At 40.6% G+C, this 18064-nt stretch overlaps 1 protein-coding gene across 1 annotated transcript; it reads left to right on the top strand.

Annotated features, from left to right (window-relative positions):
• Nucleotides 1-290: 290 nt before the first annotated feature.
• Nucleotides 291-14642, top strand: LOC145988413 (coiled-coil domain-containing protein 146-like). The gene is made up of 3 exons (XM_083123295.1): nt 291-1144; nt 2881-3890; nt 13399-14642. Exons 1-3 carry the CDS (start codon nt 452-454, stop codon nt 14537-14539), a joined length of 2844 nt encoding a protein of 947 aa, XP_082979421.1. The 5' UTR covers nt 291-451; the 3' UTR covers nt 14540-14642.
• The last annotated feature ends 3422 nt before the right edge of the window (nt 14643-18064 follow it).

The following is an 18064-nucleotide window of genomic DNA, read 5'->3' as shown; positions in this document are numbered from 1 at the left end:
TTAAGTTCATAGCATATTTGTCCTTTACTAAGCAGTGAATGTAACTACATAATTTTTGGTTAAATTTGATATCTGCTACATAATATATGTGGATTATGTACAACGTGGTTAACATGCAATTGGTGTTAATGTAATTTGCAAATTAATATTTAATTGCTCAAAACAACTTAGTGGTCGTTTCATCCGACAATGGACATATAGTAAGATCTGTAGAATGTGTTGTAAACACAATTTATTGTATACATATATAATTATAAACTTTTTCTCCCTGCTCTAATATGTGTGTGTTATGTCACTATGTTGTTTTTCTGCATTGTGATATTCAAATTGACCATAGTTTGTGAAAAGAATAGGTGATGCTTTAGTAGGAACACAACGGAAAGTTAATAAGATCAACTAGAAAGGCGAAAACAATTTAATTTGAAGTTCAACCGTCTTGTCTTGTCTGAAGATGTTGAAGCGAACTGATTCTCACGTGTTATCTCTAGACACAGAATTTAGTGACATAGCAATTTCCCTGAATGACTACGAGGTCGACGTTAAGAATGCACTACAAGCGCTCGATAATGCTCTAAGTAAAGGAAGCATTACAGAAGATCAGAAAACTCGCTATCAGAGTACTTTCATGCTAATGAAACAAGCTTACGATGCATCGAAAAATAGAACACGAGAGTACCTTCAAGAAGCAGAACATGCTCAACAAACTCTTCGTGAACATAAGCTACTTGACGAAACATTCGATTCTCTTGGACTTACGAAAGAGCACGAAGTGCTGTTACTGGAAGAAGGAGCAGAGATCAAACCAAAAGGTAAAAACCTAACTGGAGAACGGCGTAAATTACTTCGCTACAGGAACGAAGTTGACTGTTTCGAACTTAAATACGGAAAGCTTAGCACGATAATGTCATCGTTGGTCGACGAGAAGGATCGTCTGACCTCGGAACTGAAAAGAATAGCTGACTTTGAAAACATTAAAAGCAAGAAAATACAGGAAGCACAGGAAATATCGCAGTTGCAACATCAAGTAGATGCGTTTCAGAAAACAGTAACATCGTTGGCTACTAATATTGAAGAGAGAGAGAAGGAATATAAAACTCAAGAAGTGCAAATCAAAGAAAAGGAGAAAACAGCAGATGATCTGAAAGTAAGTAAAACTTGAAACATACCGCTTCTATCAATACCGTACTCTTCGGTCTCCTGTCTCAGTATACTGTAGGACAAACTTACTCGTATTTCAAGGACTTTATTTTACCGCATTGCAACTCAAAACGCCTCCCTGAAAATACGAAGGTATTGTGTTTCTTTTATTTAATTATTACAGTGATCTTAGTGATAATGTAAAGTATGATACATTTTACAAAAACAATTTCCATGTCATAATAATCACTTAACTGAGTTTAATAAATAAAATCCATGGTAGAACATCAGAGGCTGGGTATATTTGAGTAATTGTGGGGGAGCATACTATATAATACACACCAATATCTTACGTATACGTAACAAATTTTCCCAATTATTGAGGGGAATCATCCTCCTGACCTCAATTTCCCACGCTGACAACGCCGTGTGAGATTCGGTTTTGAGTAGTCGAAGAATTGTAAAATTCTAAGTTATAATTTTATTATTGTTATTATTATTATTATTTTAACCGCGTTATAATTAAACAATAAAGTCTTCCTTTCTAAACATTCTCAATTTAATATTGAGGTCCATTAATTAGTTTTATTTTTGATTAACTAATAATAATTGTTTTTTTCATTAAAAATTCTGAAACACTTTTGCTAAGATTATGAAGGAAGGCAAGAATATATGACTGTTCATGTATGTCTGTCGGCCAGACATACATGCCCCCTAGGGAGGTGCAACTCGGGCATTCGCTCAAACCCCTCGCCAAATAAAATAATGTTTGTGCACGCTACATAGGACGTTGGTGCTTCCAATTAAGCAACTAATCTGATTTCTCCTGACTTCATAATTGTTTTCACATACTTAAAAATATCCAAAATTACCGAAATCATATTCTAAACAAAATCCAACAAAAGAATCGTTTTCAAATATTTAAGTAAAAAATAATTAATATGCACAATTCGTTTATTTATAGAATGAAATCATGAAGTGAATATATCATTTCATATCAAGCAATGTGAATTCACTACAGCGTCAAATTTCAATGAAAGCAAACAAAGGAGAATTATGATAGACAATGGTATTGGATGTGATTAAAATTACCACTTTGGTACGTGGTAATATAAAAGTTTGATATTAAACACTCAAAGAATGTCGGACCAATTGGCGCATCGGGAATGACAAGAAACACTAATTTAGAAACTTCTATTAGCCTCCCATAATACATGGTTTTAAACTTCAACACGCTCTACTTATTACTCTTAGATAATAATACAAAATATATATTAATCGTTTATTAATTGTAGTAATGTTTAAATTATGATCCTATATGACACCTGTAGTAATTCAGACTAAGAAACAACAACCTGTGATTTTTCGGAACTTTTTAAAAATTTTGGCTATAGGCCACCTAGGACTGACCATGCTGTCGACCACCTTTAAACCATAAGTAAAGTTTTTAAAAAATAATTCCCTATAATATAATATTTTGTTGATTATACCAGTGGTTCTCAACCTTTTCTTGACTGACGTCTTTTGACTAGTCGCTACGATAAGAATGAGTAATGATATGGACGAATTAACGCTCACAAAGAACACCCATATCCAGGCCAGAATTCGATCCCGAGACCTCTGACGACGTAGAGCTCGCTGTGTGCTGTGCTAACCACTCCCCCAAGGAGATTGGCTGATGCATTTCGAGTTCTTTGTTAATGGGGGTTCGGGTAAAAGTGAATAACACTTCTTTTTTTCCAGATCAAGCTATTTACAGTGGAAACAGACGTGGCTCAAGTAGTGAGGAACGTGATGACGTTGCAGAACGACATCGACACGATAAAGAACAAGTACGTGCAGGAGGAGAGAAACACCATTAACTTGGAACATGAGAGACTGGCGTGCGAGCTCCAGATCGAGAGATTGCAAGAGGCTGAGGTGTCGGGAAGGAACGAGATCGCTCTAGAGGAGAACAAGGTGATAGGGAAGAAGCTAGAGATACAAACCGCCGAAAGAACTTGCTCCGAACAAGAGGATAAGATCACCTCGATCATGTCCAGCATTTCCGAACTCGTCGGGAAGGTTGAGGAAACCGATGCAGGCAAAGCAAAGGCTCAAGTGATGGCAAGTGCTCTGTCGAAGGACAGAGAGAAGTGCCTCAAGGTGCTGCAGAAGTTGGAAGAGGAGAAGAACTTGCTGCTGGAAAAGAAGAAGCTTATGGGGTACCAGTACCAGAAGCTGCTGGTGATCCATCAAGAGTTCCCGAGGAACGAGATGATGACGGCCAAACGACAGGCTGAGATCGGAGAGAAGATAGCAAGTTTCCAGAAGAAGCTACTGAGGGAGAGAGCCCTGACGGCCATCAACAGGAACCTGGTCGACAAGCTGGCTACCGACTACAACGCCATGTGCAACACCCAGAAGGAAGCCAAGGTGTCGCTGGACGACCTGCTTGCTCTGGCGACGACGCGCATGAAGGAGAAGCAGAAGCTGAAGGACGAGCTGCTGCGGCTGTCCAAGAGGTACAGCCAGATGGAGATCGAGACCCGCGTGATCAACGGCAGGCTGGATTCGGTCACCCAGCAGGAGATCATCGCGCAAAGGGTTCTGCTGCACTCCGAGAAGGAGTACGAGCTCATGCGGGAGGATAAGACGAGAGTGTTTCGCCAGGTGCTGCTCACCAAGCAGAAGGCCCTGGAGTGGCAGGAGAAGGCCCTGGTGGTTGGCAACGAGCAGAAGAATCTTCAGGGCATGAAAGAAGAAAAAGTTAGGTAACGTTACAGGTCATTATTGATATACTGCTGGACAATGAAAACCGGACACTTTAATATTTGACATCTGAATTGCAATAACAGCTCGCAGGTATATTACAGAATGTTCGGCAGATCATAAAGGTAAAAAAGGTAAAGTGCTCCCCTGTGCTTAGCACCACGCCATGAAGGCGTATAGGGGGTGTGGGGGTAACGCCCCACACTTTCTTGATCCGGTCGTGAGTGGGGGTGATGTGATCAGCATCACGCCCCTGACCGCCTTTACCCCCCAGGGTTTCCCCCAGGTACCCATGTTATTCGACGCTGGGTGGGCGCCGGGGCCGCTTCCATCGTTAGAAAAGTTCCCGGATTTGAACCGGCCGGGGATCGAACCCGGGACCTTTAGCATGGTAGTCAGACGCGTTACCGACTGAGCCACCGCGGCCAACCATATGCACCATTCATAGGCTCGGACTTTGTTTATGCATTCGTACTTAATTCAGTTTCTGCAACATTTAGTTAGCCCTTGTACCAGAGCTTTTATCGACCCATTGCGTTATCACAAAAAATGCAATTGTCCGGTTTTTTTTGTCCAGCAGTATATTTTAAAATTCGCTTTTAGTCCATGGACGCTTGCTGGGAGAGTCAATATTTCACTTCCGGCGGAGAACGTGAGCTTTGCGGGGGAAGGGGGGGGGGTGGATACTACGTATATTTATTCCCAAACCTAAAACGCCCCAGACCTTAAGTTTTTAAGCCCTCGTTTGTCTGTAATGGCGTCTTCAAAATGGCGGCCATGACCCAGATTCTATTCCTGTTCATTGCAGTTATTTATTATTCATGACATCTTATTTCCACCTAATTTGCAGTTTATAACTCTATTATTATAATAAGAAATCCAAAAGACCCACTTTATCAAATATTATTAGATATAGCGGCTAATATGGCCGCGAAAAGTCTAAAAATAACCCTTTGAGCTATGTGATCATGTTTGAGATCAAACCTTATGTTTTGCAGGTTCCAGAACTCAACGGTGGCATCTAAAGTAGTGCCAGACTAAGCCCCCGAAATAATATTAGTTCAATTTTTTATAATCTGTATATATATACAGGGTGTTTCAAAAGTCTGACACCAAAGGACAAACTGCGTTATTGGTGCAGATGGCGAAATATGGAAAGAGGGGAAAGTTGTTGGAAATATGAGGTTTTAAATATAATGTGCTTGAATTTTCAACGTACCATGCACCGTTGAGGCTGTACGCTGGTACGAGCCTCAACGAGAACTGACATTGCCTTGTTGCCACATGCTTTGTCCTTAAAGAGAGCATTTACGTTATCGCAACACCGTGCTGCGCTCGGTAAAGAGAATGGTGGCGCAAAATTAAAGGGAAAGTAAGAATTGCATATGTGTGTGTGTGTGTGTGTGTGTGTGTGTGGGGGGGGGGGGTGTGTGTGTGCGTGTGTGTGTATACAGAAACACAGACACACACGCACACATACGCTCAAGCACACAACTACAAAACCTGTAATTGTGGCTAACGTTTTCTGAAACAGAGGTTGTTCATTAGGTTATAGTGATATGAACAAATGATAAAATTTCGAAACGAAAGGGGTTTTAATTTTTTTCCTTCTTCCTTCCAATGAGGGTAGATCACCACTAAAATATATTTGCGATCAGATGTGTTCTGTTGGTACATACCGGAAATGCCAAAAAAAATGACGATTAAGAGGGTAAGGGTTCGCGCAGACTTCGTCTTCGGCGCCCTAGGTTCGCCGTATCGAGGAAGTTGTGTGTCTCAACGAATAATAAAGACATCTACCGTTCATCGAAAGGATGGAAGCAGTGGACGAAAACCAGCAGAAGAAGAATATTAAAACATGTAATGATTCGTGTGTTACGGGTTGCTATCTTCCTTCATCACGCTGCTTCTCCTCCAGACGCCTCTAGCACACAGCCAGAAAGCCAGTGGCACGCATGGACGGCGTCGATATCCATATCCAATCTTTAGTTCCATGTTGGCGATACTCTGGACAACTGGGGACCTTATCCTCTTGTGGTACAAACAGCATTTCTGTACCTACTTCGTCCAGAATTTGGATGGCACCACATCAAGTCGATGACTTGCTGGCAGTTGATTCCATAATCTGTTTGGTTATTCATAACACTAAAGTGAAGTTTGTGGATTTACTATTGTGTTATATTTTGTGCAAGGTACCTCAGAATGATGAGACCTGAAAATATATAGATAAGCCGATGTCCAGACCTCCCTGATGGCATTCTGGTAACGTCATCACCTTGTAATTACGAAATCCCAGTTTTTGGTGCGCCAGGTAAGGCACATAGTGGTTCGCATCTAAGTTAAACTGCATGCCATAGCTGTGCATAAACCGTACTTCATATAAAATCAAATGTCGATGTCCATTCTTGGGCGATTCATCATCATTAACAAGCTCCCATCTTCCGAGGGAAGCAGAGGTGATGAGGCGTTACCTTCAGCACAGACAAGATGTAGTCGTCGGAGGGCGGTTACCGCCGTTTAGTGACGTGACAGAGCTTGTTCTAGCTAGAAGATAACAAGAACTTGTGGGCGAGAGTATTCATTTCCACAGTCAGCAATGGAAGAATCCGCAAGCTTCCGAAGGAAATGCATGACAAACAGAGAATTTTGGGAAAGTTAAGTTACGAGATTTGGAACTCCAGAGGATGAAACCGTTTCGGAAGAAAGTGGATTCATTTTAAACGGCTACAGAGAGGAAGTTTCTTTACACTTCGTCATGTAAATGTGAGGACTATACTAAGTGCCAGTGTGCCGTGAAAATTCTGAAAATAGAGTGTGACTTCTTACAAGATCAGAGATCGAAGAGACTGCTGCACACAATAGGAACAAACGCTAACTCCATCCAGAATAACTTGATGACGCTGCAAGACATCGTGAGAGAGATACAAAGGACTTAAAAATACGTGTCAACAGGGTACTCGTATATACAGGGAGTCCATAAAGTCTTGCAAAAAACTAAAACTCTATAACTTTTTAGCTGTTGCGTTTAACAATACACATTTTTTGGGTGAGAAGGGTGGAAGTTTAAAGTTTTGTTCTGGACACACTGCTCAGTGACGCTTGCACTGGTAATCACGTGATCATGTGACTTAAGATGGCGTCCATCCAGGAAAAGGCACAGTGTGTTCTGTGGTTTGCAGAGTTAAAATGTTGCGTTTCAGTGCGGAGAAAGTTCCAAACAACGTATGGGAAACCACCCCCAGGAGACACAAGTATCAATAGATGGTATGAAAAATTCAAGACAACGGGAAGTGTGTGGAAAGCCAGGAACGAGTGACTATGTGATGCAGACAGTGCAGGACAGCGTAGGCCGGAGTCCAATGAAATCGCTTAAACGAAGATCCTTGGAACTCGGAATACCGAAGTCAACGTTACACAAGATCGTACGCAAGAATGTGAAGGCCCGGCCCTACAAGTTAAAATTTGTACACGAGCTGATAGACGAAGACTGTGACATGATAATGGAATTTTGTGAATCAGGAGAGATGGATTGGCCGAAGAGGATCTACTACACCTTGGCCTGCAAGATCACCAGACTTGTCACCTTGCGATTACTGGCTGTGGGGACATGTAAAGACCGAGGTGTATTCATAGAAACCAGCTAATCTGGACGACCTGAAGGACAAAATAAGAGATGTGATTCTAAATATCGCAGGAGAGCACCGTCAGCACGCAATTCTCGGTTTCACAAAAATACTGCAACAGTGTTTAGACGTGAATGGTGCACAATTGGAGGTTTGGCGATGAACCTAACAAGCAGGAAATAAACTTTGAACCTTGCTGTAAGTACACACAAAATATTTTGTTAATAAACTTCATAGTTTTCAAGTTATAGAGTTTTAGTTTCTTGCAGGACTTTATGGACTCCCTGTATATATGAACCACAAATACCTCCTTAGGACGTCCAAGAAGTCACTGCCACTACGGGCTATGAAGGTGTAGATGATCCAGACTACTTTCCTCTACGCGGAGAAGACAAAATAAAAACCATAATTGTTGCGGTAGCGATCCCAATTACTTTATCAGCAAAATAGCCACAGCAACCCTATAGAACTACCGTACAGTGACGGTGGAGGACACATCGAAGGTATTTCAGAGAAGCAAGGTGTGGGAAGATAGCGTAACCAGCAGAGGTTAAGCTATCTGTTAATCGCCAAAATGGGACTAAAGATTGGATATGGATATCGACGTCCTCCATGCGTGCCGCTGGCCCTTTGGCTGTGTGCCAGAGGCGTCTGAAGGAGAAGCAGCGTAATGACGGAAAATAGCAACCCGTAACACACGAATCATTACATGTTTTAATATTCTTCTTCTGCTGGTTTTCGTCCACTGCTTCCATCCTTTCGATGAACGGTAGATGTCTTTATTATTCGTTGAGACACACAACTTCCTCGATACGGCGAACCTAGGGCGCCGAAGACGAAGTCTGCGCGAACCCTTACCCTCTTAATCGTCATTTTTTTTGGCATTTCCGGTATGTTCCAACAGAAACGTCTGATCGCAAATATATTTTAGTGGTGATCTACCCTCATTGGAAGGAAGAAGGAAAAAAATTAAAACCCCTTTCGTTTCGAAATTTTATCATTTGTTCATATCACTATAACCTAATGAACAACCTCTGTTTCAGAAAACGTTAGCCACAATTACAGGTTTTGTAGTTGTGTGCTTGAGCGTATGTATGCGTGTGTGTATGTGTTTCTGTATACACACAGACGCACACACACACATACATACACACACACACACACACAAGCAATTCTTACTTTGCCTTTAATTTTGCGCCACCATTCTCAATTTACCGAGCGCAGCACGGTGTTGCGATAACGTAAATGCTCTTTTTAATAGTGTTGCCCACGAGACGAGACTTTGGCCTGTCTCGTCTCGTGGAAATGCTGTGAAATGCTGTCTCGTCTCGAAAATATTCGTTTGTCAAAGGGACACATGATCAATCTCGTCTCGTCTCGAATTTTTAAAAGCCTGTCCCGTCTCGTCCCGTGGGCAACACTACTCTTTAAGGACAAAGCATGTGGCAACAAGGCAATGTCAGTTCTCGTTGAGGCTCGTACCAGCGTACAGCCTCAACGGTGCATGGTACGTTGAAAATTCAAGCACATTATATTTAAAACCTCATATTTCCAACAACTTTCCCCTTTTTCCATTTTTCTCCATCTGCACCAATAACGCAGTTTGTCCTTTGGTGTCAGACTTTTGAAACACCCTGTATATATATACATATTATAAAAAAATGAACTAATATTATTTCGTGGGCTTAGTCTGGCACTACTTTAGATGCCACCGTTGAGTTCTGGAACCTGCAAGACATAAGGTTTGATCTCAAACATGATCACATAGCTCAAAGGGTTATTTTTAGACTTTTCGCGGCCATATTAGCCGCTATATCTAATAATATTTGATAAAGTGGGTCTTTTGGATTAACTAACTAACTCTCTAGCCTTCTTAAACCCGAAGGTTCATGGCTGCAGCAACACAGGCCTTCCATCTGTCCCTATCTTGAGCAAGATCTATATACTCTTTTCCATCCCTACCGATTTCCCTTAGGTCCATCTCGACGTTGTCCCTCCATCTTCGTCTTGGCCTTCCTACAGGTCTCTTACCATCAGGTTTCCCAACAAGAATCCTGTAAACTCCTCTTTCCTCTCCCATTCGTGCCACATGGCCTGCCCACCTAAGTCTAATAATAGAGTTATAAACTGCAAATTAGGTGGAAATAAGATATCATGAATAATAAATAACTGCAATGAACAGGAATAGAATCTGGGTCATGGCCGCCATATTGAAGACGCCATTACAGACAAACGAGGGCTTAAAAACTTAAGGTCTGGGGCGTTTTAGGTTCGGGAATAAATGTAGTATCCACCCCCCCCTCCCAAAGGGCATGTTCTCCGCCGGAAGTGAAATATTCTGTCATTTTTTCTTGCTTTTGAACGGTGCTATACTTATTAGTATGGATCTAGATTTTTCGGTGTTATTTTTTTTAAATAATCGGTGTCATTTATCTCTTTATCTCTTATTTTCCCCAAAATTCACGTTCATACACTATAAACGAGTTTGGAGGAAATTATTTTTCATTATTTCTCGTGCGATAAATACCGATTTTACGGTTCCCGTGTTACGGTAGGTGCGCACGTGATCTCCGCCAAAATGTAGTTACTTCTTTCGATAAAGCAAAACTTTTTATCGCGTGACAAATACCGAAGTTACGGTCCCACTTGATGATAGGTTGTCACTCTATCTTCGCGAAAATCGCACCACTTCGCTCTGTACTGCAAAATGTTTCTCGTACCACAAATACGGATGCTACAACTCCAGTGTGTCAGTTGGTGCCCTCTACGTCTCCGCTTGAACTGCGCCACTTTCTTCGGTGATCCAAAACGTTCAGATAGAAGGTGAAAACTCGTGGGAAACATCCATTTACAAGTGGTTTCATGTAGCTGTCGAAATTATTCCATGTAATAATACGCACGATAAGTTTTTTTCCTACTGGATAAAATTTTAGAAAACGTGCACGTTATACATGCGTAAATATGGTAAATATTGGTTTTTAAGCCTAAAACTCAAGAATGTTAGATTTTCGCGGTATGTTTCGTTTTATAAACCCAAAATGTATTGAAATTTTCGAAAAGAGCCACAATTCTCACTTTATAACAAATTCACGCTATTTCGATTTCGAATGCATGAAAATTTGTTCAGAACATGTCACTGCACATATATAACTTTCTTTTTTCCTTTCAGAAATGCATTTTTACGTAATTTATTTTGCAAAAAACAAAGCTCCCTACTTATTAGTAATTTTCTTCTTATATTTGTATTATTTTCCCCTCTTTTTATTTCTCCTGTCTCTCATTCTTTCACCTTCGTTGCCCTTTTTGAATATATTTATTCTTGCCTGCTCGTTATATTTTTCGTTTGTTACCTTTGTCTTCCTTTTCTGTCCTCTCTGATCCTTCCTCTGCTTTCTCTTCTTCTTCTCTCTCTAAATATATATCGAGCTATTATTCTTTCAACTCTCTCTATTATTTCCCTCTCTAGTTTCTTCCTCGAGTTTTTTCGTTCTCTCTTTCTCGATTTTCTATAGCCTATTTATTTATTTCTCTGTCTCGCGCGTCCAGATCCTTGTACTTATCGTTTTTCTCACCCTACTGCTCTCTCTCTCTCTCTCTCTCTCTCTCTCTCTCTCTCTCTGCCACTCTTAGAACATTTCCACTTTATATGACGTCATGAGATTTTCAATATAGGCATGTCGCACTTTAGAACATAACCTTTTCATTATGACCCCCTCCCCACTTAAAAAGATTTTTGCGGTCGTCTGCGTTCTTGTCCAAAAAAAAAAAGAAGTCACATAACTTATAACAAAAATCCAATCAAATCTATTTAAGAATAACTTTATCGCCGTTCCTTGAATTTATTGACAAATGTTGAACATAGCCTATAACTGTGATTGTTATATCCCACAAATAGACAAACATGAGCTATCGACAACTATTGCCATGAACAGATGGAAATCACGTGAGCTTATGACAATAGAAATAAGGGGTGTCTCAGAAATATTTTCGTTTTTGAATCCGCCCTCTGGGGCAATTGGCACATTACGGAGAAATGAGATAGATCGCAAACGCTTGGCAACATTGTTAATATTTAGTTGCCATGGAGGGCTTTACGGGGCAGCAACGTGCTTTTTGTGTTCGTGCGTTTTATAAAAATAATGATTCTTATGTTGTTGTGCGTCGTTTGTACCGGCATCATTATAACCTGGCAGGAATGAGAGACGTTCCAAGCGCAAATTTAATTAAATATTGGGTATAGGCGTGCGCACGGGGGGGGGGGCAGTTCTCCCCCAAATCCCGTACGTTCACAGATTTTTTCACGAAGGGACAAGCAAGGTATTTTTCCAAGGGCATATTACCCCTATAATAGTGTTGCCCCTCAAAAATCACCACTTGAATTTGAAATTATCACATTCCTGCATCCCCATTACATAATAATTAATGTAAATTACTATGAAAGAAATCAAATTATACGTGTGAAATATATACTTTTAGGTTGACATTAGTTTTCGAAGGGGGAGGCCATCCTTGCCCCCCTGTATTATTATACTTTAACCTAGAATTTTAGTGTAGATTAATCTTATTGCTGTTATTAAACGATATTAGATATACTCTTAAAGAAAATGAAGTATTTTCAAGCCGATGAAAGTTCAAAGCAACTACGGGGAAAGGAGGTGCAGTGGTGCAACCACAGGGGGATATTGCCCACCCAACCTTGGACGGAGATCAATTCTAGGGGGGGCAAACATTGAAGTAAAAGAAAGCAAGACTAGCAGAATCTAAGAGTAGCAGGACAAAAGGTACTCAAGATGGAATTAGTTTTCACGTCTTTCTTGCATTATATTTTCCAGATGGCCAGAAGCACCTGCAGACGGGCAATTGTTCTCTCGACTTCAAATATTATACAAATCAAAATACATTTCGTAAAATTTTCTTGTTCGCTTGGCTCGCAATATTTCCTTTTCTTACAGACTTGCCAAGTTCAGAGCCGCAGCTCTGGGGTGCCGGGAGTTATCACTGGGTGCCGAACAATCTGGATGAGATAAATTCTAAAAGAGAATGCCATGGCGTCCCATTATTTCTTATGCCCTATTAAATCAATACTGTTTTCAATTTGCAAAAATTTCGATTGAAAAATTTTCTTGCTCGCTTGGCTCGCAATTTGTTTTCTAGAATGCATTGTAAATTACGAGAGAGAGAGAAGTAACAACAATTAAGTACTTCAGACAGTAGCTGCTATAACACTTTGGTTTGGAGGAAAAGGAGCGTGCACATTTTAGACACAATTTATATCATTTTTCCTGTTGGCTTGTTATGGGGAGGATGAATTAATTATGTAATGTATTTAAATAATATATACACACATATACTAATCAATGCAATAAAACTAAAACAGTGAGAAAAAATGAGGTTTTTCTTTCCCGACTGAACTTTCAACGATTTTGCCCCCGCTAATCAGAGGGTCTGGGCACGCCTATGATATTGGGTGAGAAAGTTTGAAAACACTGGAAGCACTATGACGAGTAAACCGCCGGGACGTCCAAGGTCATCAAGAGTGAACAAAAACGTTGACCGTGTGCGCCAGTCTTCTATTCCTCGTGCAATGCTTCGGCGAGGGATCAAAAACTTTAGTTCAAGAATAATTGAATGTGAAAACATGAACGGTCACCATTTGTCCAATACTCTTTTCCACAAATAAAAATTTAATGTTTAAGCTATCTTTTGGTAATAAATTTATCTTTATGCAAAAAATTTAAGCATTTATTTTAATAGTTTTAAAAACGAGAATATTTCTGAGACACTCTTTATTATATACGAGGTCCCTTCAAAAAGTATCTGATGCTAATTCAATAGCGTTGTTCAGGCAAAGCTATTTACTAAGTAGTATCCTTCTTTCCTTTTTCAGGCAATTGGAAAGATTAAGGGGAAAAAGTACAAGCGAAAAATTAACAAGGGATGCCCTGAAATGTGAGAGAGATAGAAAGAGTCAGGTTGTCCGAGATACAAAGAAGGAGCTGGAGAAGGCAATATCCAATGTGGAGAAGGTTCACACGGCCATCAACAGATGCAGGCAACGGGGAGAGAATATTCACAAGCATTTTGAAGCTGTCGTGGTTGCATGCAATGAGAGGGGGTTGGAAGTCAGGGATCGAATCGAGGAGACCTGCATCTTCACCGAGAAGCTGAAGGAGCTAACAGAAATGCTGAAGGTGGCGGAGAGTGACATGATAGACCGCATTAAAGACATTCACAAGCTGATGACTATCAGGGATATAGAGAAAAGTGAGGTTAAGATCTTGAATACCTTCCAATCCCAGAAACCACAGTTGCAGAGCAGCGTGACGGAACTTGCAATCGAACTACGCAAAACATTGACCTACGAAGAGAAACTGGAATGTCGATTCGACCATCCTATGGATCGGCAGAAGGAAGTGGGGATACCAGCTCAGGATGAAAACAAAGAAGCACTCCAGAAGAGGTTGTTTGAACTCGAGAAGAGACTGTACCTCAAAGAACTTGAGCTTCTGGAGAAAAAACTAGTTTACGAGCATGTCCAGCGAATAACCAAAACCATCAATGAGAAGGCAGAAGAAGTTAAAGTAATAATCAGGAGAGATTCTTTGGAATCTATTATTCAGAATGCTAAACTGAATGGCACAACAAATAAGGTCAAATCACTCATAAGTGAAGTCACTCTCATGAAGGCCACCGCGACTAAACTTGAGAAGGAAGTGGAAGAGAAAAGGAACTTGCTGATGCGGGCCAAAGAAAGGGTTACTCGAGGAGAACCACCCACAGAAGAAGCATTCAAAGAATGGGACACCAAAGTAAAGACTGATAAATGGAGACAGGGGAATTTTTCAAAGGAGGAACCGCAGGAAATCCCGACCCCTAGACCTCATTTCTACATTCCAAACATCCAAGGTAGAAAGGTCCTTCCCCTTCCAGTTGCATATGGAAAACATGCTCCTTTCAAACCATTTCTCCCACCACCTGTACTTCGACTTTTCAAAAAACCGAAGCCTCCAAAAATTATAATTTCGTAAGAATCTATTGACGCTTCTTCAGCTGCAAATGTATTTAGGCTCATATCATAAAAGATTTTCATTTTGTAGATTTTACTCATGTCATTAAAATGCCAAAAACATGAAAAAATAGTGTACACAATAAATTATTAAAGAACAACAATGCTGGTACAGGAAACTTGCTTATTATTTATGTGTGCATAGTTTTAACAAACCAGCAAAAAGCATAAAATGCAATTGAAATAGGACAGAAACAAAGTGAATAAGTTTGAATATACCAGGGTGAGTCAAATGTTTGTTCGTTTTTGCACGTGAGAAACAGTAAAGCTGGAGAAAAAGGCTGAAAACACAAAGGAGCACCTAGCGGTAGGCAGGTGCGTTGCATGCAACCTGCTGCATATACAACCCATTTCGACAAGGCACAATGCAATTCTGGCGGCCCGTCATGGAGGTCGACAAATTGACCGTGCGTATCTTCTTACGAAATTATTGGAAAAAATGGGTGAAAGTTGGAAGTACTGCGAGGGAAATTTTTGTGGTGGATGGTGTGGTCACAGTGAACATTAAGACAGCACAGAAATGGTTCAAGCAGTTCTCGTCTGGGGACATGAGTGTGGAAGTCAAGCCGGGTGCCATGGATGCAGATGCCTGTTACAGCACATGACAGCCGATAAAAGCGTCAGTACACGGCAAGTGACACGACAGGTTGGATCGTCCCAAAGCACCGTGGTTCGCTCTCTTCACCAAATGGGTTTTGTCTCTCGACGGCCTCGTCTTGTTCCCCACGAGTTGACACAACAACACACAACAACGACGAGTCTGCATCGGTCAGCAATTGCTTCAAAATCCACAGGACGACAAGTTTTAGCGTCGGATTGACGAAAAGTGGATCTTTCTATGATATTCTGTTGGTGGTAAGCAGTGGTTGCGGCCAAGGTAAGAAGCAATGCCACTTGTTCAAAGGAGACGGTTTGAAAAGAAGGTCATGTTGTGAACATGGTAGAATATTGATGGTCCAGTGTTCTGGGAACTTGTACCAGATGGTCGTGCTGTCAATGGGAACCTTTACGCTGTACAACTGCAGTAGGTCCATGATGCTCCAGAAGTGGTCAACATTGATCCGTCGAAAGGGAGCCTTGTTGCAGGGCGAAAACGCCCCATGTCACCGGTCATGAATTGTTACCCAGAAACTGCAGGACTTCGAAGGAATTGAAGTGTTGTCTCATCCTCTGTACAGCCCTGATCTTGCGCCATCCGATTACCATTTGTTTCCCTCTTGCACGCATTTCCTGCAAGGATGACACTTCGACACATTGGATGCTGTGGAAACAGAGGTTCGCGAGATTTTGGCCTCGAAACCAGCCGAATGATATTATCGTGGGATCGTTGCTCTCACGGAACGTTGGCAGAAGACCATACAACAGAGTGGCCTATACTTGCCGAATAAGTCCGATGTCACGTCTTGTGTCTCCCGTCTCAATATATCCATGTGCAAAAACGAACGAACTTTTGACTCACCCCGGCAAATGCTAGAACATCCATGTGTGCCAAAATTAGTAAAAATATAACATTCAGACCAACTACATGTAAAAATGTTTTGTTATTAGAAGTTTTTGGGACTAGCCTAGGGTTACCAGATCGCTGTAAGGGAAAAGTACGACATAATATCAGAAAATGTAGGACTTGAAGTTGAAATGTAGGATACAACATTCGCAATAAATAATACATATTTCTATAGAGCACGTTAAAAAGTAATTTGAAGATGAAAACTGGACTGTATTTAACAAGCCAATTAGACCTGTTTTTTCTATTAATGCACCCTGGACTGCATTTAGCAGACTAGCTGGACTCTGGCGCCTGGGCTCACAGCCAGCATAATCTTATGTGGGACTTATGTTAGTCGTCCCTGTATGTTTGTGATTGTCCCTTCATCCATCTTATCTTGCCATCATTCATCCTCATCTTCGCGATTAGCAAAACGAGCAGAAAAGTGAACTAAAATAAACTAAATCAACCAATCAACCTTGACCACAAGAATAATTTATTGACTTTTATTGACATCTTGACCTACTTGTTGATTTATTTACTTTTTGTTTACTTTCCTGACTGGTAGACATCCTGAATAACTTTGTTCTCTATAGCCTCTGCTTTACAATCACAATATTTAATAAGAATGGAGACACCTTGTTCCATCAGTGAAAACCGCAAGGCAAGAAATTGCGCTCAGGCATTGAACAGTAACATCTACAGGATATGGCCCCAAAACTTGGTTCATTAATTGCTTCCCTTTTCCCGTTTGTTCTCTAGCAGGACAAACTTGTATTTTCTTTTTGGGCAATGACTGAATCAAAATAAATTTCACTATTGAGTTTGGAAGCGCAGTCCATAGACTTGTAACTAGCATGAATTATCTTTGTTCAACTGAAACAAGTATTTTCGTAATTACTATTATGTGACGCTCAAAATGTAGGACATTTATGATATTTTTCAAATTCCTCCCGGATGCCGGACAAAAGACTAAAATGTAGGACATGTCCGGGAAAAACTGGACGTCTGGTAACCCTAGACTAGCCCCAAGTAACCAAAAACCTACTGAAAATTGTTGGTCAAACATAAGAACATACTCTTGGGCAATGGTAATTTTGGCCGTGGTTCCGTTGACTCAACGTGTGGTTTTTACGTTGGGCCAATGTACTGAAAACTAAAATATAGATAGGTTTTTGTTCTGATATATATAATTTATTGTGAGGCCAAATATAAACTCTAGTACAAATTATTTTTGTAAAATAAAAAAGTACACAGCACTTTCTCATTCATGTGGTATCATTGTTTTCAAGGTACCTTTAAGTGGTTGAACCACCTTTATAAGAATACCTATGAGAATGTTCTTTCTCTGCTACAGCTAAACAGACAAACAATAAGCAATTCCCAGCACAGAGATATCTTTCATCCATGGTGGCTAACAAAGGACTCGTGAAAGTGACTACAAGTTACAAATACTGTAGCTTCTACTTTCATTAACAAAATGTCATATTTCCAGTATGTGTTGTGACTGAAATATTCGAAAAGAAACACTGTTGCATGTTACTTATTTTACACTAGAATTTACAGCGTACTCTTAAAAGTTGTCTTTACAGGGGAAATAATAATCCGTCGCGCAACAGCCCGTGAAGGGCCTAGGCATACCTACCGACTGCCGGTCTCCCTCCCACGCTATCCTTCAAGCATATTTTAAAACTCATTTTGACTCACTTTTTCATGGTTGGGCAAGCGTTGGCCCAAATTAAGACCAACTTCAATGTGCCAACCATTTCCACGTAAAAATGCAGTTGGCTCAATGGTTGTGTGACATTGTGGTTACTTGGGGCCATGGACGTCCGCAGGATTTTTTCCAGGGAGGGGCAAGGAAGGTATTTTTTTCCAGGGAGGGGCAAGGAAGGTATTTTTTTCCAGGGGGGGCAAAAAAGTCACATTTTCCCCCAAAAGAGTGTTGTTCCCTAAAAAAACATTGCTTAAATTTGAATTTATGGTGTTCATGCAATAATT

Source organism: Lepisma saccharinum, chromosome 5, assembly GCF_977018435.1.
Source record: "Lepisma saccharinum chromosome 5, izLepSacc3.1, whole genome shotgun sequence".
In the NCBI taxonomy this organism is placed as follows: domain Eukaryota; kingdom Metazoa; phylum Arthropoda; class Insecta; order Zygentoma; family Lepismatidae; genus Lepisma; species Lepisma saccharinum.
Note: the sequence above shows the minus strand (reverse complement) of the source record. Positions and strands in the feature narration are given on the sequence as shown.

Bases quoted from the DNA above. Each gene is read 5' to 3' on its own strand.
- LOC145988413 (XM_083123295.1), top strand. From the start codon at position 452: ATGTTGAAGCGAACTGATTCTCACGTGTTATCTCTAGACACAGAATTT. The intron at 1,145-2,880 runs GTAAGTAAAACT...CTTTTTTTCCAG, and splicing joins AAACAGCAGATGATCTGAAA to ATCAAGCTATTTACAGTGGA. The intron at 3,891-13,398 runs GTAACGTTACAG...TTCCTTTTTCAG, and splicing joins ATGAAAGAAGAAAAAGTTAG to GCAATTGGAAAGATTAAGGG.